The sequence below is a fragment of the Spinacia oleracea genome, chromosome 6 (assembly GCF_020520425.1).
Source record: "Spinacia oleracea cultivar Varoflay chromosome 6, BTI_SOV_V1, whole genome shotgun sequence".
In the NCBI taxonomy this organism is placed as follows: Eukaryota; Viridiplantae; Streptophyta; class Magnoliopsida; order Caryophyllales; family Amaranthaceae; genus Spinacia; species Spinacia oleracea.
The window spans coordinates 87615344-87642754 of NC_079492.1; the positions used below are offsets into that span (position 1 = coordinate 87615344).

The 27411-nt window shown below is 37.8% G+C and overlaps 2 protein-coding genes across 2 annotated transcripts; both read right to left on the minus strand.

Moving 5' to 3' along the window:
- Positions 1-609: 609 nt before the first annotated feature.
- On the minus strand, positions 610-3603 carry LOC130463338 (uncharacterized). The gene is made up of 3 exons (XM_056832433.1): positions 3236-3603; positions 1508-1654; positions 610-1435 (listed from the first exon to the last, which is right to left on the minus strand). Exons 1-3 carry the CDS (start codon positions 3601-3603, stop codon positions 610-612), a joined length of 1341 nt encoding a protein of 446 aa, XP_056688411.1.
- Positions 3604-5914: 2311 nt separating this feature from the next.
- Positions 5915-22134, minus strand: LOC110798576 (protein VACUOLELESS1). The gene is made up of 15 exons (XM_022003758.2): positions 21183-22134; positions 17667-17957; positions 13942-14081; positions 12894-12999; positions 12706-12798; positions 11156-11245; positions 10959-11072; positions 10738-10845; positions 10514-10587; positions 10143-10197; positions 8655-8836; positions 7723-7852; positions 7490-7592; positions 6491-6588; positions 5915-6364 (listed from the first exon to the last, which is right to left on the minus strand). The coding sequence occupies exons 1-15, from the start codon at positions 21972-21974 to the stop codon at positions 6209-6211; spliced, it is 2532 nt and encodes an 843-aa protein (XP_021859450.1). The 5' UTR covers positions 21975-22134; the 3' UTR covers positions 5915-6208.
- Positions 22135-27411: the final 5277 nt, after the last annotated feature.

A 27411-nucleotide genomic window follows, 5' to 3' on the forward strand; every position in this document is an offset into this window, starting at 1 on the left:
TCCTTGGGGCGGGCTCGGTTCAGATCTGTGAAATCTACGCACATGCGCCATGAGCTGTTTGCTTTTTTGAACATCACCACATTGGCCAAACACTTGGGGTACATGCATGGCTTAATGAAGCCTGCCTCTTGCAGCTTCTTCACCTCTTCGGCGATGGCTGTTTTTCTTTGAGGAATAGTTCCTCTTCTTCTGTTTGATTGGTCAGGCTTCGACACTGACATCCAGCTTGTGACAGGTCATCTTTGGATCTATCCCTGGCATGTCGGCTACCGACCATGCGAACATACCTTTGTGATCCCTCAGTAGTTGGATCAGATCGATTCGGAGTCACGAGCTTAGGCCTTTGCCTATTCGGACACTCCTGTCTGAATCATTATCGAGGAAGATATCCTCCATTTCTTGATCTGGCTCGGGAGAAGGGGTTTCAGGCCGAGCATCAACCTCTGCGGGTTTCACCAGACTGCTCGATCCTGCCTTTCTCCTCTTCGCATCTTTTTCCTCTCTCGAGGATTCTTGCTTTTCTTCTTCATCTTCAGAACCGTCTCCTAGCCTTGGTTTTTGGATGGCGGTGTGGCAAGTTCTTTCTGCGACCTCTTGATCACCTTTTCACTAGGCGAAGCCTGTGTCCGAGACGTATATCATCATTTGATGGTACGTGGATGGGATTGCTTGCATTTTGTGGATCATGGTTCGTCCCATGATGGCGTTGTACACTAAATCGCAATCAATCACTAAGAATTCTTCTCGGACATTCCTTGCCGCTTGGCCTTGGCAAGCTGTGACTGGTAGGGTGATATTTCCTCGGGGAACTGCTGCGGAGCCATTGAATCCGATCAGTGGGTAGCTGAACTTCGTTAGCGACTCTTCTCCTTCCTCGAGGATCAACTGCTCAAAGCAGTTTCTGAAGATTATGTTCACGACGCTTCCAACGTCGACCAATACTCTATGAACATTGTGGTTGTTTAGATCCATGGATATTACCAGTGGATCCTCGTGTTCGTATTGGACTCCGAGGCAATCATCAGCAGTGAAGGTCATGTTTGGAGGATGGGGTTCCTTCTCCCCTACAGCGTTGAAGTTGACTTGGTGGGAGAGTGCTCTTAAATGTTTCTTACTGGCATGGTTGGACCTCTGCCCCCCGAACACCTCCAAGATGTCGTTCTTTTTGTGCCATGTGGCTTCGTAGATCCTCTTTTGGGGCTGCTCCTGTGGCTTGCAATTTCGAGCTTTTTCCTTTTCCTCCCTTTGGTCGGCCAAGTACTGTTTAAGGTAGCCTCGGCGGACGAGATCCTTGATGTTATCCTTCAGCTGATTACACTCTTCGGTGTTATGGCCGATTTCATCTTGGAACTCGAACCACTTGTTCTTGTTCCTATGAAGGGGGTTGGATCTGAGTTTTCCTAGCAATTTCCATTTCTCATCATTCTTGTGGAGGCTGAAAATTTCTTTTCGGGGAAGACATAGTGGAGTGTAGTTGGTGTATTCGGGTTGAAGTTCACCCTTTCACCCTTCTTTCTTCGGGCTTCCATCTCTGGCACCCTGTTTCTCTTTCCCCTTTCTTGAGCTGCCCTCAGGCTTGCTCTGATTTGTTTTTGTATCCCTCGGCTCCGAGGAACTTTTCAATTTTGCAGCAGCTTTGTTGAACTCTTCGGTTCTGATAAATGATATGTGTGTTTTATATAGATTTTTACCCTCGTCCCTTAGTACTTTTATGCATCAAATGAGCTCTTAGGAGCCATTTTTAGTACTAATCTGTGTTATTGAGTGTGCCTTGAGTTTCAGGATTACTTAGTGAGAAATTGGTCTTCTTAGACCCGTTTCATGGTGATTTAGGCCACTGCACGATCCCGAGGAAGTTCGGGACAACTATCGTCGACTTTCGGGAGCCTTAGATGCTTACGGTTGAGCCACAGAAGTTAGACTCGGCGATATGGGCGAAGGATGATGCCTTTTGCAAATCGCCCTTTGAGCGGAGGGCAAAATGAGAAGACCGGGCGAAGAAAAAGAAATCTGAAGTCTTCAACATGCGCCCGATCGGGCGGGCTTCGCTCGATCCGGATCGGGCGGTCAAACTGGGCGTCATTCTGGGCATTTCACAACCGCCCGATCGGGCGGATTTTGGTCCGATCGGGCCGACTATCGAGCAGAATGCCCGATCGGGCGGCCCTTCGCCCGATCGGGCAACGTCAACCTGTTGAGGATTTTCGCGTTTCTTATTTCCGGTTTTGGGCTTTATTTTGGGCAAACTATAAATACTAGCCCCTTATATTTTTAGTGGTACCTTATTTTCTGGTTGAACACTTAGTTTTATTCTCTCATTACTTAGTTATTCTCTCAACTTGTTGCAAACACTTAGTTTTAATTTCAATCAAAGCTTTAATTTTTCGTTCATCCTTTCGTTCTTGATTTAGGTATTGATTTCTACTTTGCTTTATTATTTGCTTTTGGTCAGGTTTTCCATAATATTAATTTCTTTGTTTATTGTTAATATGAGTGAGAGTAGTTTAATTTCTAGGGTTTAGGGGATCCATGAATGCATGATTGGGATTAAATGTGGACTTGATTATTGATTAATTGATCGTGATTTCTATAGCTTATTATAATTGCTCGTCAATTCTTTTCGGCCGGACTATTTTGATTTGAGTGTGATTAACCTTTGATTATGCGCCGAGAGGTATAAATCTGATATTTTTGGTCTGTGGCTATTAGATGAATTGTTTCTAGTACATAGCGAGAGCCTGCTAGTTATATTTTCCTAAGGAATTCATAAGATTCAAGAGATGCATGTTTTCCTAGTTATGATTGTTGATTAATTGTTTTTGTCCGTTGTCCAATCCCGGTCTACATTTGTGGTGAACCGTTGCCCTAGATTCCCTTAATATTGATATTTTCCAGTTTGATTATTGCCTTAGTTTAATTTACAAACCAAACCCAATCTCTTGTTACCAATAGTCTAGACTTACCGATTAGTAGTAGAAAGAACATTGTTTCCTTGTGGATACGATCCCTAATTCCCTTGCTATATTATTAGTTGGTGAACGTTACGTTTATCTTTGATAGGAGTGCGATTTAGCCTATCAATAAACGCATCTGCTATTTGGAGTACGTCGGCTATGTTGGTGGGGTTCTTCATCGACAGTTTGTCGAGGAACTTCCCTTCCTGAAGCGCATGCTTCAAAGAGAAGATTGCCACATCGGGCCGCAGATTTGGAATGTTGTTGATTCTTTCATGAACCTGTCCATGAAGTCTAGGAGGCTTTCGCCCCTCTCCTGCTGAATAGCAGTCAGTTCGGCGGTGGTTCGCTCGGGGCGATTGCTTCTCACGAATTGTACACAGAATTTCTCGCTTAGATCTATGAAACTATCGATCGATCCTTTCGGCAGCGTTCTGAACCATTCTCCTACCACTCCGGTTAGCGTGGTTGGGTAGTACTTACACCAACAAGCTTCGGAATGGAGGCTCAAGAACATCTGTTGCTCGTAGGAGATGACGTGGTCCCTCGGATCCGTTGTTCCGTTGTATGTTATGTGTGTTGGCAGCCTAACCTTTGGGATTTCTTCCATGAACAACTCTTCTACAAACGGGGAGGATGTTGGGGTCATGATCCTCTTCCCTGGCCTCGCTCTAATGCCTCCACTCGTCGAGGTTCCTGCATTGGAGCGCTCGGGGTGCGTAGGGGGCTAGGGGAACGATCTTGCCTCCTCCTTCTTCTCCTCGTTGCTTGGCTGCTGGCCTCAGGTCGGTCACTGGATCTGCTTGACTCACCCAGCCTCTCGTGGACCGATGGTCTCAACCTGCTAAGCACCGAGCTTCGGACCCGAGTATGTTGACTTGTAGTTTTGCTTCGGAAAGCTTGTGGAGTGGGCGATCTGAACCACTCTGGTTGCTGTTGAGCCCTTTTCTATGTGTCCCACGTACTTTCCACCCACCTTGACGATATATGAGTTCCTGTCAAGTGGGGAGTGTTCGGTCAGATCTTGCGACTTCTTCACTAGGTGGCGGTTATAGGTTTTGTCGTCGCCTAGTTCTCCTCTCTTCGCGGCGACCATTTTCCAGGTCTTGCTCTTTCTCGTTGAAGATGAAGTTTTGCATGATGGTTAATTATGGTCGCGGTGAGCTCTTCCCGCGTAGGGATTGGAGGTCTGGAAGTCACTGCGGCGGTAGCCCTGCTCAGCTGTGACCTTGCTTCTGACCGTGGGCGTGCCTCCGATCGAGGGCGCACCTCTCCTTCGGACACTGAGTCCGTATGAACGCTAACGTTATCGTTATCCATTTTTGGAGCAAAAATGGTTGATTTCTCAAGGCTTTGAAGTATCTTCCCCGCAGACGGCGTCAAATTGTTCCGGTGTTGAAACAATGGGCTTCGGATGAAGGCTCTTTTCGTTGGTGTGGAAGATCTAGCTTGCTTGTGAGAGTTGTGTCCGAATTTACCAGAACAATGAACAATATAACTGGCCTCGGAGGTGTTCCGAGGAAAGCCCCTTCGATGCCTAAGTAAGAATAATGCTCGGATTCTAGAGAGAGTTCTCTAGAGAGTAGTCTTAAGGCAATAAATTGGACGTACCTTGAGGTGTGAGCCTTAGCGGTCTATTTATAGTGTTTGTGTAGTAAATGCTTCATAGGTCATTTATTACTTGTTGGGCCTTGAGCCTAGTTGGTGGCTGAATAGCCTTTAGAGGGGTAAATGGTTGTTATGTTGTTGTGTTGAGGGCATTTGGACTGATGGCCCAATTGGTTTCCAATTAATAGCCCAAACAATACCTATATCTTATTTTGTCACCAATTGGGATTTGGGACATAAGGCTAAGAATCTGGAAACTTAACCCGAGTTGAAATCATCAGAGTAAAGTCACAAGTCCTTAATACAAAACATATACTAACACTTATACTTTGATTACTATTCACCCAATAGTGCATTTACGTGCATGCCCCTCATTTCCTTCTTTGTTTTATTTTGTCTTATTCTTAACAATAGAGCATTTACGGTTTCACCCTTCCATTGCTATACAAAATTTATTGTTTTCTTTGGGTATAATTTCCTATATATTGTACCTTCGAACTATCAATTAAAACGCATATGGTTTCTATTTCCTGTTACATGTAACGGTAACTTTTGCCGGAAAGACCACTTTGACTGTTTAACTAATTGGTTTTATTGGTTAACTAATTAGTTCTAGTGCTTAACTAATTATTTTCATTGTTTAACAAATTGGTTGCAGTCCTTAACTAATTAGTTCAAGTGTTTAACTAATTGATTTCATTGCTTAACTTATATGACATCAATGTGGTCTTTTGTGTAAGACCGCCTTATATAAAAGTTTGCATACATGTAAATCCAACATCTAACTTTAACATATCATTTCTAGCATTTACCATAAATTGTAAGTTCCTAGCTTTTAAATAACATTTTTACAAAAATAATTTTGTATACCTTGGGGGATCGCGCGCGCACGATCCAACAACTAGTGTACTTAAATACAAAAATGCAGGTATGACATATTTTCACAGGTCCTTATCAATGGCAATATTTGTGTAAATAAAAGATTAACAAATTAAAACAATAAATGTCATTTAACCCCATGATTCAAAACACGAAATCGAAGTAATTAGAAACTAAAATGAAGAAACTCAATTGTGGTGTTGATAGAGTGAGAAAGCGGCCAACCATTAAAACGGTTTGTATGATGAGTCGCTCTTTCTCTGTACTACTGATGAAGGAGGTGCACGTGGCGTGGTGAAGAGAGGAAGAGACCACTTCGGTGGTGAAGAGAGGAGGTGTATCCGAAATCTCTCCAATTCCCATTTCCAAGATTTATTTACTTCAATTACTTTCATTTGCTACTCCTAATTCATGGTTGGTCTAATTTATATTTTGGAGTAAATTAAGACATAAAAACTAAGATTGTCTCAATGTTGACCTCAATTCTGTTTTTATCACATCTGTCGAAAAGAAACAAAAACAAATTTCTCCCTTTTGTTCATTTTGGAGTTCATAAGGACTACAGAATGATTACCAAAACTAGTTTTGAATTTAACAAACCAAACCTGAATCAAAGAAAGCCTACATGTAAATTTCCTTGTGTTTATATTTTATTTACAAAAAATGATCAACGGCTTTTACAATATACAATATGGACAAGGAAAATTCCAGCTTAATATATGGAGGAAATTTACACTTAGAATACATGGAGAAAGAGTGAAAGACCCTTAAGAAACACCCAGCCTCTCACGGATAGTGTCAAAAATAGATGCAGCTGCCGTATTTTGTGAGAAACTCAACCTCAACCGACCAAGCAGCTCGCTATCTTTCGCCTGAGAAGCAGCATCTGCAGCTTCTTTTGCCATTCCTATTTGAGCATAAGCCTAAGGAACACAGGACAAGTATCAGAAGAAGATTTCAGTCAGCTTCACAGAAATTAGCATTTGCTGAAACGTTCTAGCTTAAAAATAGAGTTTTATGAAACCTTTGCCCAACCACGTCCACTTTACCTCTGCTCTTTCTCGAAGATCAACAAGTTTCGGGATGTATTTCAAAGCTTCACCTTTTTCGTCTGCATCAACACAAGCCTCGACAAAGGGTTTATAACCTGAATGGCGCAAGCACAATGCAAAGCTCAACTAAACCATACACCGAAACTGGGGGATTGGGTTTGAGATTGGGTTTAATTGTATAGCTTGAATGTCACAAAGCCGAGGGAGGGTTTACTTGTATAGTCCAATATTCTTATCCCTTGAATTAGAAAGATAATCAACAGAGAACCTCGGAAACATGTTGGGGGAGGAAAAATCTAAAGACAAAAAGAAGAGAAATAGAACGGGAAAGGGCATGCCAAATTCTCAATAAACAAATCAGATATATATTTGTAAAATGCTGCTAGCTACAAGGAAGAATTAAAAGAAAATCCTTCGGTTCACAAACCAAGAAAAAGGAAAAAGAAAAGGGTTACATACAGAAAAAATTCTTCGGTTCACAAACCAAAAAAAAGGAAAAAGAAAAGGGTTACATACATATACCTCACAAAAATTTACCAGACAACAGAATAACGCGTGCACCTACATTTAAACTATGCAGTAAATAAACATGAGCGCTAATTATAACCTATGAACACACTTTTTAATAGATATCCGAAACTCATGCAGGCAGCAAAAACCATCTAAAAAATAGTGGCAACTGAGCACATTGATGAGCTGATTGGCATAAGAAGAAACTATTCAGAACATCCATTTTATGTTTAATTAGTCCAGTCTGTCCCCCCCCAAAACATTTTGGGACTAAGGCTTTGTTGTTGTTAGTCCAGTCTGTCTACCCAGAGACTTTATTCCAAAATAAAGTAAAAATCAAGTAACTTTAGTAAATGGATCAATTAGCATTGTAATATAGGAAGAAAACTATAAAGAACAGGTGAGGACTTTAAGTCTCCGAGGATTCAATCGAGTTACACAATGGACTGCGGAATATACGCATAACATCAAAGCTAAAAAGCATACCGATAGGTGGTTTTTTCTCCTTTGAGAATTTCTCCAAGGCATCCCAATCTCTTATTGTAGCTAATGCAAAAACTTTAAGCCAATACCATCTTTTCTCAGAAACCTACCGAATGGCAATGAAAAATAAACAAGAAAATTAAAGTTGTAAATCAACAAATATAAGGAGAAAGATAGGACAAACATGTACTTCTGTTGTTAATAAAAAGGGTGAAACAAATTATCAGACTACACACCTTGAATTCAGTCTTCACCTTCATAGCAGCTCGATGATTTCCAAGCACAATGCATGTCCTAATGGTGTCACTGATGCTTGAATCTACAAATATTGCTTGCTTTGTGGATACCTCAAGCTCATGTTGCATTCTATTCCGACAGCAAAATGGTAAATCTTCCATAAATGCATGAGTAAGAAATTTCTGAAACTATAATTAATGGCCAAGCATTCACCCAGGCATATCACTTGTTCAATTATGCAGCAATACACTTGTAAAATAACCATACTAAGAGCAACGAAAGCATCACAACTTTTGCTGTGTGGGTTCATAGACGGCTTCACGGCTTTCTAAACATTTAAAAGAAAATAAATACAATAACTGAGAACATGAAAGAGCTGGAAGCAGTTAGTTCGGAAGTGATTTTAGCACTGTTTTAGTTCCAGTTACTTTCAACACTCCCACTTGTGGAAGTAAAGTTTTCAACACATCTTATAAGAGGGGGGTGTGAAGAGTAACAGGTTGCAAACACCATCTATCCATTCGCTAGTTAATCCCTCTTTTCAACACAGATATTAGAACCAGTTCCCACTTACCAGTACTGAAAGAAGTAAACGTCTACCTGAGAGACACCACACACACAGCGGTCAGCTCAACCAACACCATAAACACCCATCCTGCCCTCATCATCAATAATAGACACATCTAACAGTCCCTTTTCTTATTCGGACATGCATAAATTCTAATAGTCCTTTCTACAGCCCATGCCAAGGGAGGAAATAAAATGCTCCCTCCTATAAAATACTATAAACACATCACGGTAGAATAGGATATTCGTTCAATTAATTTCTTTCAGGCTCTCGGCATAGGAAATTGATTATGAGGCAAAATACATGAAGAGTATAAGAAATGGGGCAATAGAAGGAAAAATAAACAAAGAATGAGATATACACCTCAACAATTTTGCATGCTCTTCAGCAGCTTTTGATTCGAAATTATGTTCCTTTGTTTCAGCAAAAAGATCACGAGCCTTCTCAACAAGTTTTATGCGTGGCCCATGAAGTGGTGAACCCCTGCTAGCCATTGGATTCTTGCTTAATTCCCAGGACTCCTTCCATAAAAGAAATGCCACTTCCTGCAAAAACAGATATATGCCAGGGCTAAATAAATTTAAAAGATGGACAATACAAATGTTCCTCTGATTCCCACGTAACATCAGAAATTTGTGGACCAACATTGTGGAGAACACTGCTGTGCAAATTAGTAGTAAATTGACAAAATTTTAATAAAGGAAAATTTGCAAATTACTACCTAGGTCTTTAGTGACTTTGCAAATTACTACCTAACTTGTTAAAGTTGTCAATTACTACCTAGGTGTTTAATTATTGTTGTCAATTACTGCTTTAGCTCATATTTCTACTTTAATTCTTTTAATTAATTAATAAAGTTCAAAGAACATTAAAAAAAAGTTATAAATTTTTTAAATTTTCATTAATTTATTTTTTTTACAAAAAAGATTCATAAAAATTTCATAATCAACCGTTAATCATGCTTTAGTACTTTAATTTTTTTTAAAAATTTAAATTTAATTAATTAATTAAAATAATTAAAGTATGATTAACGGTTGATTATGATAAGATTAGTGACTAATTGGCCGGAATATAGGCTAAGGTAGAAATTGACTACAATAACTAAACACCTAGATAGTAATTGACAGTTTTTAACAACCTAGGTAGTAATTTACAAAGCCACTAAAGACCTAGGTACTAATTTGCAAATTTTCCATTAATAAATGTGCACATATCAGCACCAGATTCTGATACATACCTCTAAAGTGAGCACACTAGAAATACTTTCCCCAAAACTAGAAGGGTGTTGTGGTAAGTGGAATTTTAAGTGATTTAAAGAAAATGCTTGACATGATAGCTACTTGTAAAATGAAACAAAAGACTATTCAAGACGAGTTTAAAGTGAAAAGTTTTATCCATCATGAACCTAAACCGTTACATGGAATTTTATACCTCTTTAAGTTGCCATGTAGGTAATCTAAACAATCTTTGTTTTTTTTTTAAATAAAATATAAATAAAATATATAAAAACTGGAATTTCACACTCCTCCATGTTTCAAACGTAAGAAAACAGCTCATTTGCTGACATTTTCTCCTTTAACATTTCACAAGTACAAACAGATGCTAAAAAACCAGTAACGGAATGACACTCTTTTCAAAGAAATGTAAGGGAGGAAAATATGGCATTCCTTCTTTTCAAAAGGAAAGTTGTTTTCCACCCTTAAAGAAAAAAACAAAGGAAAATGAGAAAATCATTTCCCAAGAAAGTGTTTTCCGTCAAAACAAACGGAGCCATAAATTAAACCAATATGCTAACAACAGCCTTAGTATACAGAAGCAACTTTAAAATACATGTTCACAAACAAAACCTACCTGCAGTTGTCCAGCTGATAAAAAAAAGTCCTTCAAAAATTCATGATTATAACACCTGCAAAAGATTACAGAAGCAACTTAAGAAATGTACATAATTCTGGCCGAAAAAGTTGCTGGCTGGTAGATACAACAACAACAAAGCCTTAGTCCCAAAATGATTTGGGGTCGGCTAACATTAATCGTCCACGAAACGTGAAGCAAGAAAAGTAAAGGTTATGTTTAGAGTAAACATGCAAATTTCAGAAAGTGAAGGTGAGGATAATGAGACATGGAAAATAGGGAACCAAAAAGGGAAATTTTTTTTAATGTCAACCAAAGTTAAAACGTTGCAGGAAAACCAAAAGAGAATAGTAGAGAACGTTATGCAATACCTAGAGTACACTATAAATAAATCCCTCGCCAAAGGTTTAGCTTGAATTGTTCCAAAGAACTCCAATGCTGGTCTCTGCAATAATGATGAACAATACAACCCATCTTACCACACATTTCACTCAAAATACTTCATGCACTCGTCAGGGAAAAAAAGCAATGTCCGTTAAAAAATCAAGATAGTCGGTAGTGTACCACATACTTTTTCCAACATCACAAAAGTTACCTTGTGCCAAATATGGAACAGAACAAAATAAACAAGATCTGTATCCCCACTTTCAGTTGCTTTGGTCAAAGCCGAGTCTTCCTCTCCTATGCATAAAAGCAGTGGAACCTGAGATGGAAGAGACGAATTAAGATATGATTATTTATTTAGTTAGTTAATAAGAAAATTAAGATATTCATTTCAAAACTTCAAAACCCATAATATCGTTGAAGAGCAGAAACCTGTTTAGATGAACAAGGCTCATGCTCGACAAGAGAAGCAGCCAACTTTCTACGACCACTTTTATCTGCATGCTCAGCTACTCTTGCATAGTCTATGCCTTTGCATAATTTCAACTGAAATTGTACGAGGATTAATTAGGAGTTGATCTAGAACTCAACAATAAATTTAAAAAACAGGAAGCTCTGAGGAAACAAACCTTGTCCAGTAAAAAACTGAGGAGAGCTGAATCAGGCATTGCTAATGAACTTGTTATCACTGTACATGCCCAATGCATTATAACCAGCTCCTAATATAAAGATATCAGGAAAAAAAAGGGAACGTCAGCATGACATAAAAGCTTTATATGCCCGATGAGTATGAACTACGATTTAGCCTACAAAAGCTTTATATGCCCATGAGAATGAACTAAGATTTAGCCCAATTCACCAGTGACCATCTACTTTTCTAGTACTTCGTACAATTACAGATCAGAGACTCTAAACTATGAAGCTTCCAAAAACCGAGGCAAAGCATCCATGAAAAAACACACATACACATAGATAAAAAACCTCATTATTTATGCATAGCGATCTGATGATATAAAACAACAACAAAATATAAATATGCATCAGCTTAAATTAACCCGTACCTCCAAAACTCTCTGCCATTCATATTAGTGTATGAAAGAAGTTGAAGATTATACTGAAGAAACAAAGAAAAGAGAAGGGGAAGCCTCGGAACATTGTATCATGCATAGTGCAGTCAAAATAGTTCAGAAAATGCTCCACACGATAAAATTAAAATACTTGGGTCCTAAGATAACTAACTTCCTAAAAGATATTAAATAAGAAAATTAATATCAATCAGCTGTAAGAAAGAGTACAAAACAAAGAGACGAAGTTGTCCTCTAATCAGAAAACAAATAACATATTAACCCAGTTTCTTTGAACCTCCCCAGTCGAGTAACTCTTAACATCCCCAGCCTTAGCTCAGGACGAAGCTAAATAGTGACTTGGTCACATTAATTGAGAAGACATAGACTTATGAAAATATCCCTGAATTCACTCTAGCCACACACACCACATGATTTCCCTATAAGTGTTGCGCCACAAAATTTTATTCTCGATACCCTTATCTTTAAACCCCTGAAATCTTCTAATCTTCAGCGAATCTCCTTAAACCCAAGAATCCTCAAACAGCCTCCTCCAGAGGGTATCTTGCCACATCAGTTAACAGCTCAACAAAATATTGGTTTACCAAACCCTGACTTTGCTTTTGGAACATGTCATTAGCATCAATCCTACCCAACACCAAAGTGCACACAAAATCCCTCAATGTACGAGTAACCCTCACCTTCCAAATAAAGTTTGCTGCCGGAAAAGCTGGACAACAAGGAGGATTTCAGATCCTAAATACTCAAATCAGTACAACAACAATTCCTATAAATTGTGATCATTTTTTCTACAGAGAGAAACATGCTCAGATGGAGGGCCATCAATAATAATAATATTTTTCACTGTATCTTAAATGAAAATTAACCTAACTGTCTAACAATTTTTTGAAAGTCATACTCACACTTTCTTTTCGATTTCGAAGCACAATATAATCGTCAACCTCTTATTATAGTAGAAGTATATTAATTCAGATGTTCCTAGTTCCTACACAAAAGGGAGTTATATGCAAACATACAAATTCTCACTGCACATTAACCCATAAGAAGTTACTCGAAATAATTTTCATATAAAAAAAAAGAATATATGAGGTGACCTGGTTTAAGCCGAGGTACTCAGACAGTTTCAGCGCCAGAAGATGATGGTGGGCATTAATCAAGCGAGAAATCAAAACCGGTGCTGTTAGTTCCTGCAGTGGAGAATCATTATCAACAGGACTTCAACACAACTATGTGTGATTTCAAGAATAGAACCAAAAACATGCATTACTAAAAAAGATATTACCTTGAATTGTTGTATACTAAGAGGGATTCCAATCTCAGGGCTGCGCACAGCATTTAATACACGCAAGGTTTTACACATTTCTTGAAAACGATCGCGAGGAACATTGCTGTCAAAGCCAACTGGATATCATTAACGAGACAAATACTCAGAGAGATGGAATATTGTCTCTAGCTGATATTAAACAACATGCTTTAAATATTATATATGCATAAAACAACTCTGTCTGCAATGTCAACCACAGAGAATTGCATACCCCAGTCACCAGAAATTAGAACCACATTCCACAGAACCAGATAAAATCTAGAGGATAACATGTCATGATGATATATACGGAGTAGTAAATAATGTTAGTTACTTAGGCCCACAATTAAATTTAACTTTCCAATAGACATGATCGACCAAGGGCGGGAAATGAGTTCTACCATAAAGACTAAAAATGGACTCTGTGGAGAAGTGAACAAATCCTATCATCCTTCTACACACTTTAAAATCTAATGTTTTGCAGGTCTCAAAGCATGCATTTTGGGATTTTTCCTTCGTGTCGAACTAAAAAGAGGATGTGGTGGGTCCTTTATCAATAAGTGGAGAGAGGTAATAAAAGAAAAATTCAACGAAAGTAACTAGAAAGAGAAGAAAAGGCAAGAGAGAGTAGAGAGATGGAGAGACAAAGTGGGTTGATGACACAGAGGAAAGATTTATGAACTCTAAATAAAAAAATAAACTATTTGTGACATGCATTCGAGTAAAATGTGATAATCATTGTGTGAAAAAGGGATATATACAATGGGGAAATATGTAGGGGACGGCAGGTCCAAGTTTCATCCCTGATATTCCCTGACCAGCCTACCCTCTTCCTTCCCCCCCCCCCCCTCCTCCCCACAATCTCCAGCATACACTAGAGGAAAATCACGGAAAAACATATCTTACACTGGATGAAAGGAATTCTTTCACAAATCAGAATTTGAGACAAAGAAAAAGAGATCCTCTCAGACCGTTTGGAGTAATAGCTTAAAAACACTTTTCACTCTCAAAGATTCATCAAACTCACCAACAAAATGCTTGACCATAACTTGCAGCTCTCAGCAGCGTACGTTGACGTGAAACATCAAATTCATAACCGGTAGCATCAATGCATGCTTCAATTGCCTCTGGCAATGATGATCTTATCATTCTCAAATTTTCATCAGCCTGTCAAATGCCAAATGATATATATTTTAGAAGACAGGGGGAAAGGGGAAAAAGTAAAAGGTAACTTCACATACAAAATGCATGCATAAGAACAACCCCACTTTGCTTCTCACTGGCAGGTAGTCATAAGCTTCTAGTTCAGAGTAGTATAACAAAGTTAAATGTTTGCTTATGAAACAAAAGTGAGTATTTGTAATACTCAAAGCTGAAAAGTTGGACATTACTTAGGGTGATAGATCAGCTAGCATTTGGTTCTATACTAGATTTAAACCGGTTCAATGCACAAGCCAAACAGAAACAATGAAAAAAAAGTTAGATTGTTAAGTTTCCTATATATGTTGTTGTATTGATTAAGATATACTCCCTCTGGTCCATATGATGTTCCAGTTTTCACTTTTCACGTTTGCTAATGCGCATTTTGTATCATTTTTATCTCTAATTATACAATAGATAAAATTATAAAATTTTGATATTCTTAAAATACTCATTGACACGAATCATACAAGACACCACATGAATATGTTTTTTCTTATGTATTGGAAAAAATTTAGAAGATTCTCTTCAGTTGTGAATAGTGTCAAAATTCTAAATTGGAACATCATTATGGAACGGAGGTAGTACTCGTACGATTTAATTAATTCATCTAAAAATGTAAACAGAATTTTCTTGTTGTCAAGTTTCCCAAGTATGTTAGGCTATTTGTTTGAAGATAGAAACATAGTGCAATTATGAAATCAAATTGATCTCTAAGATGATGCTATCTATATTCCTGAAAACAACCTCCTTCACATGCATTGCATTTCGGGCTACAAAACTAAAGAACATGAATACCAATGTGACATTATCATATTCCCAACATATCCATTTTATAGATAATAAGCATATGCCATACGGACTAATTTTAAAAGCACAATTCACACTGTTTTTAATGATACGAAAATTGAAATAATAATTACTCATATGTAATTCTAATTTGACTAATACAATCATCACATATTAGTCTAATGTTATATTCCTACTACCTCCATTTTAGAAAATTATTTATGCTTACTATTTGCACAGACTCCGGTGCAATATTTAAACATTAACTTATCCAATTTCGTATGAGAAAAAATATAAAAATGATATTTTAAAAATACATATCGAGATGAATCCTACAAGATTACGCATGATAATGTTTTAATGTATATAATAGTGAGAAGTTACAATCATTATTTTCATACTTTAGACACATATTCCAAAGTGTAAAGAACGTTTAGGAATGGAGGTAGTACATGATATGAAATGCATTACTTTCCAATCAATGATAATTTCTATTTATATCAAACCAAACCATATCCTAACAATTATTTTAATACTTAATACCAAATACAATATTTTCCTAAATTTGAATACTTTCCTACACATTTTTATGACACAGTTGAATACTTTCCTATTTAGTTTTATGACATGGCACCACGTGTACTAGCAAGCCTTCTCATCTTAAGTTGTATTCTCCTTCAATCCTAAATCTATGAATGTGCATATAGTTTAATCGAGGACAAGGGATGCAAGTTCACAGTGTGGCACGTACGCATGTTTTAGACTCATCTTTCTTAAACTGTAGACTCACTTGTCAATTTTTAAATGCAGGTACAACAATTTGGAATTGCCGAATTGCACATACTTATTTTATAATATGTTGACCTGGTAAGAAACTATATATCTCAAACTTACAAATTATGCACAAAAAGATTAAACAAAATTCTTATCTCCCTTTTTTCTCACATCTTTGCAATTAATTGAGTAACAACTAACTATCTAAGGTGTAATCATTCAGCATTGTATTCCTGCAAAAGAAATGACACAACACCAACACACCACAACAGACATACAGAATTAGTCCTCCTGCTATTCTACACTTAACATAAACGTACACTTAGTATGTTGTTTGATTACGTAGTCAGACTGTCAAAAGAATTGTTCTTTTGGTAATGAAGGCATGACCTAGTGGTAAAGAGTGAGTTCTTTACCATTAAGACATTATGTCTCAGGCTCTAACTCCCCCTCCACGATTAAAAATATAACATTTATTGGCTTATGTACCTCAAATGAACCCAAAAGAAAAGGTTTATAATTTTGGATAAAAAGTACAAAATATTCCCTCCTTTTATTTTCCTGCTTGGCTAGTCAAACACGGGTTATTTCATAGATCGTTGGGCTTTGATTACCAGGGAATAGAGACTTTACAAATAAAGCCCGAAGATTGGCATTCTATTGCTGTTATTTCATAGGTATATGGTTACAATTATTTACGTTCTCAATGTGCTTATGATGTAGCACTGGGCGGGCTGTTAGCTAGTGTGTATCATCTTACGAGAATAGAGTACGGCATGTATCAACCGGAAGAGGTATGCATAAAAGTATATGCTCCAAGGCGGAATCCAAGAATTCCATCCGTTTTCTGGTTTGAAAAAGCGCTCGTCACTTTATTAATATTTGGTTGGGTAGAGTTGATGGGAAACAAAATTGGTGGGAGTGTGGGACCAAATGCAACGAATATGAGAGTAAAGTGGTGGTCCCCTATAACCATTTATAGTATGGGACAAACTCGAAAAGACAGATCAAAAAGGAAAGGGGGGCAATCTTAAGGAGACAGAGGGACTATTAAAGTAATGTTTGAAGGTAATATGCTTTTCTAAATAACATTTTACCGCCATAGATTTAATTTTACGAATTTTGTGATTGGCATCCTTTTTACTGAATGTGTTTTAGAATATAGAAATGTACCTTAAATCTTTGATTTATTAAACAAATCAGATTTTTTAACTCTCTATGCATACAGGCTACAGGTTACATTATAATTCCTATAAAAGAAACCTACAATCATTCACCTTATTGGAAAAAAATTATACAGCAATTTATTTTCTAATTATAAGATAGGTTTTTCATACTTAATATTAAATATTAGTGTTCGACTTTCCAACAACTAAAGGTGGTAAAATGTGATGATTGATTTAACAAAAGTCGAGTACGTGAGATGTTAGTTTGAAACTTTCTTTCTTTATATATCATGTACTCTAAACAAAAATGTATTTTAATAGGAAAGTTTTCACCCCAAAAAAAAAACATTACAAAAACAAGTTTTGTTAAAAACTACCTTGTAAGAAATTGTTGTAAACTTGTAAATAACTACCTCATAAAGCATAAAATAACGTAAGAAGATACCTTTTGCTGGATTCCGGGATTCTCAAATCTCACTTTTCTGGCATTGACTTCTTTTTTATTTTCTCTTTTCAACATAACTTTTTTATAGGTAGTTTCGAACAAATTTCCATTATAGTATCTATTACCTATTTACCTCATAATCTCATATGACATGCTTAATATATTTCATACTTCACATTACCGTATGACATGTATGGATGGATATCATTCATTGAAAAAAGGCAAATATCTAATTAAACCAAAAGAATTCAGGTTCCTTGTCGTAAGTTTGAACTGTACTTAATACTAATGATTTCAGAATTCAGAAAGATACATCTAACAGAAATATCCAGTCTCACAAAAAATGCAGTTCTGAAGGAAATAAATTTAGGTGGATACCTTGGCACTTCGCCTATCAAAATGATCCAGAGCATCATATAGCAAAGCTGCAGGGGTTGTGCTTCCTATTTTGAAAATAGACACCGTGGAATCAGGAACTCGCTGGAGAAATTCCATATTTGTGTTGGATAGAACCCTTACACCATCACATTCTGATATCAAAACTATCGGTTCATCATAAAAGTAGCGTACTGGATCTCCATAAGGACCCACCATCACTAGAGCATCATCCCAATACAGTAATACACTGTCTAGTCCACACCAAGCCAGCTGCTCTGGAGGAAGAGCAGACTGCATGGAATGCAAGTAATAAAAGAGATCAATGGGGGGCCAGTTATTATGTTTTGCAAGTCGAACTTAAGAGAAAGGAGCATGGAAATTTTTTCCCATTAAGATAGAGAAGAAACAACACAAAATCGTAACTAATCAACCAGATAGTCCACATTTGAAGGACATTATTTCCCTACAGAGGGTGGGGGGATTGTGTACATAACTTAGCAACATGGCTTTGTTAAGAAAATTTAAGATTCCGTTACAGACCAGAAATAGACTGGCAGCATAAAATGCAAGATCCATTGATTCATAATTATCAGCTATTTGTCTCCTGAGACCATCATGTCTCACTTGAAATCCATACAGAAAGTATAACAGGTCACACCATTGAATTCCCTTCCACTAGCTAAGAATATGTATGTTCAGCTAACTAGCAGCTACACAATGCAGGAGTAAGTGTTACTGTCCCAAACTATGCAATTCTCCCATAAATAACAATAGCGAACGAACAAGGTCAAACTACGATTTCAAGTTTCAAGCCCTGTGACATGGCTTTAGCTTTGGTTTTGTGTATTATTGAATATTGCTTTCTACTCCTTATTCTGTTCTTGCCTAATCCTTTACCACTTCAACCTTTCTTGACTAATAGTCTAACACACTTGGCAAAAATGTTTCTCCTCCAGTCCTCTATACCACACTCAATTGGTCAGAGGTAAGGCTCCATACATCTTTTATTGTATTTTTTGGTCCAAATTTGCAGTTCACTCATGATTTTTCATCTTTAAGAAAGACTTTTAACTTCCTAACAAAGTTGAAAATCAGGAAGCAATTTAGTGCTATTTCAGTTTTGATCACTATACAGATCTACCTAAAATACGTCACCAGACGGAACCCTTTATAACCCGGGTACCTGGTGCATGAGATTATTGAAGAGAATATAGAACTCGCTGACCTCAACTCTTCATTTTACTACATGTCTGCACAAATACCACAAGGATAAATGCAGAGTTTGGGCATCATGGATTCATGGGTTCTAAGTGATTATGACTACCGGCAGCAATTTGTCAAGCTTGCGATGAGATCCTTAAGTTTGAGTTGACCAAACTGCAAGTTGAATGAACTTGATCCGACCCTCTTAACTTGTCACCTTTAAGTAGAGCTAAGTGTACCAGAGCTTCGCTCTAAAATCTCATGACCTTTTGAAGCTTTTTTATCAAATATTTATAAAATACCCAGAATGATTGCGACACTTTCCCTTTTTCACTCGTCTGTCTTCCCAAGATAATTATAACACTTTCTTAAAAGCAAAGGACTCACCATTATGTTATTATTATTTCTCTATCTTGGTCGATCGCCACTATTTCATTTATCAACCACTTTTTCTAATAAATAAATAACATACTTCAGTATATATTTCCCACCTCCCCGTTACTTCAATGAAATTAATATTCCACCATCTTATGACACATTTACTTCTATAATAAAAATAACACAGTAAATGGCCCACAAAATCTCCCAAAACTTCAGGCAAATCCAGTTGTTGCAAAAGGAGAGAGCAAGTTTTAACTATAATTTTAAAGAACTTTGACAATATATTTTTCTATTAACACCTAATTCGTTAATGTATTTCTCTACATTTTATGTAAACTTGATGCTGGCTCCACACCTACCCTTCTACTTGCTTTTTTTGCTCTCTACTTTTTCACTATCCTTCTCTTTTGAGCAATAAACGGATGTCCCCTTAGATACACAACGGAGGGAGTACTAGTCTTCTATTCACAATGCACGGCTTCCTCAAAAAGTATTTAAAGATAAGGAAAACACACTGAAGAAAGTAATAAGCGTATTAACATTTCAACAAGTATCATTCACTTTTATCCTAAACTGTCATGATGTAACATATAATGTAGTGATTTTGTTGTAGGTTCAGTATAATATAACTTCATAAGTTCATAGTCAAGTACAAGTTATAAGTCCAGCCCACAATTTTAAAGCTCAAACTTGATCTCAGTCTATGTTGTTAAAGCCAAGTTCGACTAGTCCATATCACTATTTAGAATGAGATCTTCACTAAAGTAACTCATGCAATTTATTATAAGGGGGTGGATAGGACATGGAATCCCATGTTTCAGTGAAACTTCGTATCTCTTGTATCGCTTTGAGCCTATGAGGAAACAGCCAAAATTATTCAACACCTTAAACATATCATTTAAGATGTATATCACCCCAATGAGAAAAATCCCATACATCGAGTTTACTCAATGAAAAGTAACTGAAATTAAGAGAAAAAAAATTCGAAGGGAAAAAGGAATAATATAAATTGAAGTTGAAATATCATTTTAAGAAGTATTGTGTCATTAAGATACTGGGAATTTCTTCGAAGTCAATGAAATTTCATTTTTTTCAATCAGGTTCTTGTATTAGACATTTAGACCTCTAGTTATAGTGAGTTAGTGGCATCTCAACCTCACCTTGCAGTTCTTTTCCCAACTTTTCACAGAGAATCTGAGATGGAGAAATAGCTTCATGGTGATACATTAATACAGCCCTTTAAGTTGTGGCCATAATTCAAATACATAAGACTGAACTAAACTACCAGTTAACACCTAAGACCATAATATCCAATTTTTTGAATAATTTAAATAAAGAGTACGATTGTACAATTGCAATTTATCAACCATAATACTTGTACACTTAGTGCATACTTAGTACATATCCTGCAAAGATAGGGGGTTTGGACCCATACAAGTCAAGATGGCTGCCCCTAACCATAATAAAACAAAAGGAGCAGTCACATGAAAAAGAGAAGAATGGAAATTAGCTACCTACTCTGCTTGCTAACCAATGTGTACACTCTAGTAACACCCTTCAAATAAATCCACTAATATTTCGACACTTCACTATATGATCACTAACCTACCAATTGAAAGACCTTATTCCTACAAGAGCATTTCTTCAAGTCAACTAAGTGTTTGTTTGGTTGCCGTAAACTGTTAATTACACTTTCCACTAGGAAATGCAAAAGGTTGTTTACTGTACACACAAAGTAACTAGACCTTCCCAAGAAGTTGCATTTTCCTATTTTATTGTGTTAAGCATTTTTAAATTATTTGATTGCATTATGCATGATTCACTAAGCAAATAAACACTAAATCATCATAAAATAATAAAAAAGATGCAAATAAATAAGACAGGGTACTTGCAACATTCAGAAGCTCAAAAATTCAAGGGGGGGATGCTAACCTCGCAACTATACTCGAAAATGATGCTAGCAAAGTCAGTGGTAATAACCAAGAGCCTCCCATCATGAGTGAACGAAGCCAAATATTTTCCATCCCTCGAAACCACCATCTTCTGAAGCGGGCCGACACCAACACCCAACTGCTGCACCCCATCTTCATCAACCAACAAAACATGATCCCCGACAGCAAGCAACACCTCAACATTCCCTGACATCGTGTACTTTGGCTCGATCACCGCCATACACAAGGGCGGATCCTCGAGCCCTGGATCAGCCAGCTTAACCACACCCTTATCCGAACCTAAACTCGAAAAATCAGCCACGCAAAAAAACATAAACCCTTCATTCATACACACAACCCCATTCCCCCAAAAAACACAATCCACCACACTCTGCTCAAAGCACTCCTTCCCCAGCGAAACGCTGGGTTCAATCAGCTCCGCATGAATATTATACCTATAAACGGTACCATCTTGAACAATGCAAATTAGGGTTTGATCCTCGGTCCACGACATACCAATTAATCGGCCTCCAGGGTTTCGCCAGACTGTTTCAGCGATCTGACTGCCGGCGGAATTGAAGATTCGGAGCTTCCGAAGGGCTGATTCGGCATATAGCTGGACGATTTTTGAATCGTCACGGATTACGGCGATCGGACCACCAAAAGGCGCGCAAGCTACCTTGTTGCGATTGAGATCAATGTGCTTCCATTTCATAGAGTAGATTTCAGGCTTCCGGTAGTAGCGATTGTAGAGCAGCTGCCACTCTGCTGCGATGGAGACTGCTGCCGCCATTGTTGCAGAGGAGACAGAAATCGTCGGGATACGAAAAGCTTCTGTGCGTGTTGGTGTTGAATTTGATGTCGCCGGACGCCGGTGTTAATTTTTTTTAATTAAATCATGGCTTGAAATAGAAAACCCCAACTTATGAATGCTTTTGTTTTATGCTTTTGCTTCCGTAACTATAACTACTGAATACACTTGAGAATACCGTCTAATTGGTCCTTCTGAAACAAAACAAAAAAAAAACTCGCACGATCAAAATATAGAGCGATTTCTTTTAATAATGCTCGAAGATTCGTGAATTCCCAAAATACGTCATTTGTTTAGTTAATTCCCACTCTATTGTCCACGTCAGCAAGTAACCCGGTTCAATTTTTTTTTAATCGTTCAGCAGGAAACCGCCAACTGAAATGGCGGTTTAACAAGTAAACCGCCAATTGAAATAGTGGTTTGCTTGTTAAACCGTCATTTCACTTGGCGGTTTACATTACCCAAAAAAAAGGGGGACAAAAACGTATATAGGTTTTGAGATATGATGCATACATACCGCCAATTGAAATGGCAGTTTTGTTTTAAAACAAAATCGTCATTTCAATCGGCAGTTCTAAACTGAACCGGGATAAAAAATACTTTTCTTTCTTCCATGCTGACGTGGACAGTATGGAGGGAAATAAGTTAGAAAGTGGCATATTTTTGGAATTATTGGATCTTTAAGCAATATTGAAGGAAATCGCTCCCAAAATGTTGGCTAAAATAAAATAACACGTAAAACGACAGAAATAACATAAAAATCAAAGTAATATACGAATTGAAAAAAGTAACATAACATAACTGTCAAAATTATAACTATAAACAGACCAAAAATGAAGAAAAATTAAACAAACGCTTTATTTCATTTCGAAGTTTTCTCTCTCGTCTCCACTTTCTCTATCCACTTTCTCACTCCACAAGACCACAACTATCATGCACAAGCGGCCATTTTTGAAGATTTGTGAGCTTTCTCTCTCCTCTCCATTTACATTTCTTCAATCTCTCCTCTCCATTTACATTTTTTCTCCCATTTTTTAAGATCTTCTGAAGTACAAATGAAAGAAAAGCAGCCTGAAAAACATCCAAAACAAGAAATTGAAGAATACAAGGTGAGTAACTGATGAGTGACATTTATGTGACTCTTAAGGTAGTACTTTGCCTCTTTTTATTCTTGTTTTTGTTTGTTTTCTTCCCCTTTGTGCTTATTTTAGTCCCCTTTGCTTTTCCTTGCTTAGTTGACTCGGTTTTTCCCAATTACCGTCATTTTCCCTTGTTTTTCTCATCTTTTGTCAATCTTTTGCTTTTCACGGGTTTGTTAATGTGTATGAAAACAGATAAAGCGGACGGAAAAGTCAACGGAAGTCAACATCATCCCAAGGAAAAGTTGAAGTGAAAAAAGGAGTCATGAAGTCAAGAGCTCAAGATGTTCGTCCGAACTTCTAAAATGTTCGGCCGAACCAAAGAGGAATTTCTGAAGCAAACAAGCCCAGAAGTTCGGCCGAACATGCTGAAGGTTCGGCCGAACTCCCTTAAGTTCGGTCAGAAATTTCTAAAAGTTCGGTCGAACCTCAGAGTAGGAAATGTTCCTGATTGCTGCCAAGTTCGGCCGAACTTCAAGCTGGTTCGGCAGAACCTACCCTTTAGTTCGGCCGAACTTCTAGGTAGTTCGGTCGAACCTGCTGTCAGCGCTGGCATCTTTTTCTTGTTTACCCTAGTTTTAGAACAAAAATATTCTGAATTTATTTTGGAAAGAGAAAGCAAGGAAACTTCATTAATTGCTCATTTGTGCTTGGGATTCTCCCTAACCTTAGATTGAAGCTTCATTGTAAAATTCTCAACTCTTATTTTCATTTATTGTCATTAATTTCTGATTTTTCTTAGTTTTGTCTCTTGTTTTCTCATTAATAAAAAACCCCAAAAATAGGCACTTTTATATTTTTCTCTTCTATTTCTCTTGTTTACTTGGATTTGGCTAGAGATTTTTGCTTGATTAATTGGAAATGCATGCTCCTATTGAATATATCATGTTGAAATTTGTGGTCAACTCCATGAGCGAGTAGTTTCTTATCTAGGGGTTTGGGTATGGGCGTTTTAAGGTAGAATTCATTAGTTCTTGCGATTAAATGCATAAGTTGGGGGTTCCTCATTGCTTGCTTGATTAGACGTAACTTTGTTTGGTCAATGGAATGCGATGCATTGATTTGGCAAGGGATTGTGAGTCCTTGCGTCGTATGATTTCGATTGGATTTATTTTGATTGACTCTCTAGTATTTGGGTTGGTGCGGAAGCATGATTCATTGTCTTGTGAGTATTAAATACCGATTCCCCTTTCAATTTGTCTTTACAAGTCTAGTGAATTCCCAAAACCCTTAATCCCCTATTGCATGTACCCCTTGGTGAACCCCAATCCCCTAGTGTCTTCAATCCTTGTTTCTCGTTCTAATTTTTTAGTTTGTATTATCTTTTTCAACAAACAATCTCATTTCGAACTAGCTTATGTTAGCATTCCTAGCTACGAAACTCGCAATTCTCCGTGGATATCGACCCTATCTTGCCACTCTACTTGTTTCTAGTGGTTAGTGTAGGTACTTAGATTGATATAGGTGTAAGACTAGCAACGACCTAGTTTTTTCCCTTTATCAAATTGGCGTCGTTGCCGGGGAATTGCGGCTAAGTTTAGTAGCTTTTAGTGTACGAGTCTAGTTATTTTAATTTCTTTCCTCTTTTCTTTTTGATTGTCAATGCTAATGTTTGCTTGAGTGTGCAGGCCATATTAACATGAAACGCATGAAAAAGCTTCAGAAAGAAGGAATTCTAAAACCATTTGACTAACAGGATTATGGTGAATGCAAATCATGCTTACTTGGAAAAATGACAACGCAACCTTTCTCTAAATTTGGAGAAAGAGCAAGTGAACTATTGGGATTAATCCATACGGATGTATGTGGACCAATGAGTTCAAATTCTAAAGGTGGTTTCAGCTACTTTATCACTTTTATTGACGACTTCAGTAGATATGGCTATATCTACCTAACGAAGCACAAGTCTGAATCCTTTTCCAAATTCAAGGAATTTCAAAGTGAAGTAGAGAATCAACTAGGCAAGAAGATTAAAGCATTGTCGTCTGACAGAGGCGGTGAATATCTAAGCTACGAATTTGATGTTTATCTGAAAGATTGTGGAATTATGTCAGAATTGACTCCTCCTGGAATACCACAATGGAACAGTGTGTCGGAACGGAGGAATAGAACCTTTCTAGACATGGTTAGATCAATGATGGGTCAGGTCGAACTTCCAATAGAATTTTGGGGACATGCACTAAACAGAGTTGCGCTCATACTGAATAGAGCTCCGTCAAAAGCTGTCGAAAAGACTCCATATGAACTATGGTATGGAAAGCCTCCAAAAGTGTATTTTCTTAAGATTTGAGGTTGTGAAGTATACGTCAAACGACTAATTTCAGACAAACTTCAACCGAAATCTGACAAATGTATCCTTGCGGGCTACCCAAAGGAAACAAAGGGGTATTACTTCTACAATACATCTGAGAACATGTGTTTGTTGCTCGAGATGGTATCTTTTTGGAAAAGTGGGAGAAAAGTAGACCTCAAAGAACTTCGAGTCGAACAACAAACTCTAGAGAATAATCAAGATGATATTCAGGGTGAAACTCAGAAATCTTTAGAAGTATCTGGTGAGGTTCAAAGACCAACTGAAATTATTGTTAGGTTATGATACATATGACAATTCATAAATCATGCGGAAAAACCATTTAGCCAGGAATACATATTATTTACACATAATCATATAGCATAGTTTAGATGCATACTCTTTGTTGCGTGCCTTCCCTAGCTGCGCCCGAACCGAACAAGAACAAGTCTTTAGGACTCCAAGTGTCGTCCCTCCGTAGATAGTCCACAGCACGTCCGGATCCGCCTTAAGATTGACCAACTAGAATCGCCCTTAAGGTACTAATAATTTTCGGCACTTTTAAGCAAGGTATGTGACTGAATTTTTCTCTCAAAAACTCACTTTGAATACTTAAAAATCTCTGTAAATATGTGACCCTAGGCACCTATTTATAGAGTTAGGGAAAAGGTTTTGGAATCCTATTAGGATACTAATTTATTTAATTATAATCCTACTAGGACTCTAATTAAATAATCATTATCTAATAGTTTTAGGATTTAATCATATTTCGAATCCCGATTGCTTTAGGATTCCCGCACAAGCATTGTATGAGCACCGTACACCCGCGCAAGCCTTGCGGCCCACGCTAGGCGCACAGCGCTCGGCCCACTGCTGTGCTCTCGCGCGCGCGCCCCAGGCCTTGGCTGGGCCTAGCCTTGCGCTGGGCCTGGTCGAGGCTTGGCATGCGATGGTGCGTGTTGGCTCGCTGGGCGATGGCCTGGCTTCGTGCTGGGCCTTCGTCTAGCGGGCCTCGTCCGATGCTAATTCGTACGATACGCTTCTGATTAAATTCCCGATTCCGGAATTCATTTCCGCTACGAACAATATTTAATATTTCCGATTCCGGAATCAATTTCCGTTTCGAACAAATATTCAATATTTCCGTTTCCGGCAATATTTCCGATTCCGGCAATATTTCCATTTCCGATAATATTTTCCGATACGTACCATGTTTCCTTTTCCGGCAACATCTACGACTTGGATAATATTTATATTTCCGATACGATCCATATTTCCGTTTCCGGCAATATCATCGTTTCCGGAGTATTCATTTCTTGCCTGTGACGATTTCAGCTCCCACTGAAACCAAGATCCGTCGATTCCGAATATCCATAGATGGAGTATTTAATGCCATTAAATACTTGATCCGTTTACGTACTATTTGTGTGACCCTACGGGTTCAGTCAAGAGTAAGCTGTGGATTAATATCATTAATTCCACTTGAACTGAAGCGGCCTCTAGCTAGGCATTCAGCTCACTTGATCTCACTGAATTATTAACTTGTTAATTAATACTGAACCGCATTTATTAGACTTAACATTGAATGCATACCCTGACCAAGGGCATTATTTCCTTCAGTCTCCCACTTGTCCTTAGGGACAAGTGTGCATTTCCTAATTCCTTTGTCGCTCGATGCTTGCTCTTGAACATAAGGTAAGAGTTGTCATCCTTATTATGTCCAGAGGTGTTTCTCGGTTTCAGAGTTCAACTGATCAAATAAACAGATAATCATAGCCTATGATTCATCCGAGCACGGCCATGCATTTCACAGTTTCTAGCTCTCCGAGTGGCCTTGTACAACTTTTAAGCATCTCATCCCGATTTATGGGAGGACAATCCCAATCTTGCGATCTTGAGATTAGACTTCGTTTGATAGGTGATTACCTGAGCGTTGCCTTTATAGCCTCCTTTTACGGTGCGACGGTTGGTCAACGTCAAAGCAACCAGT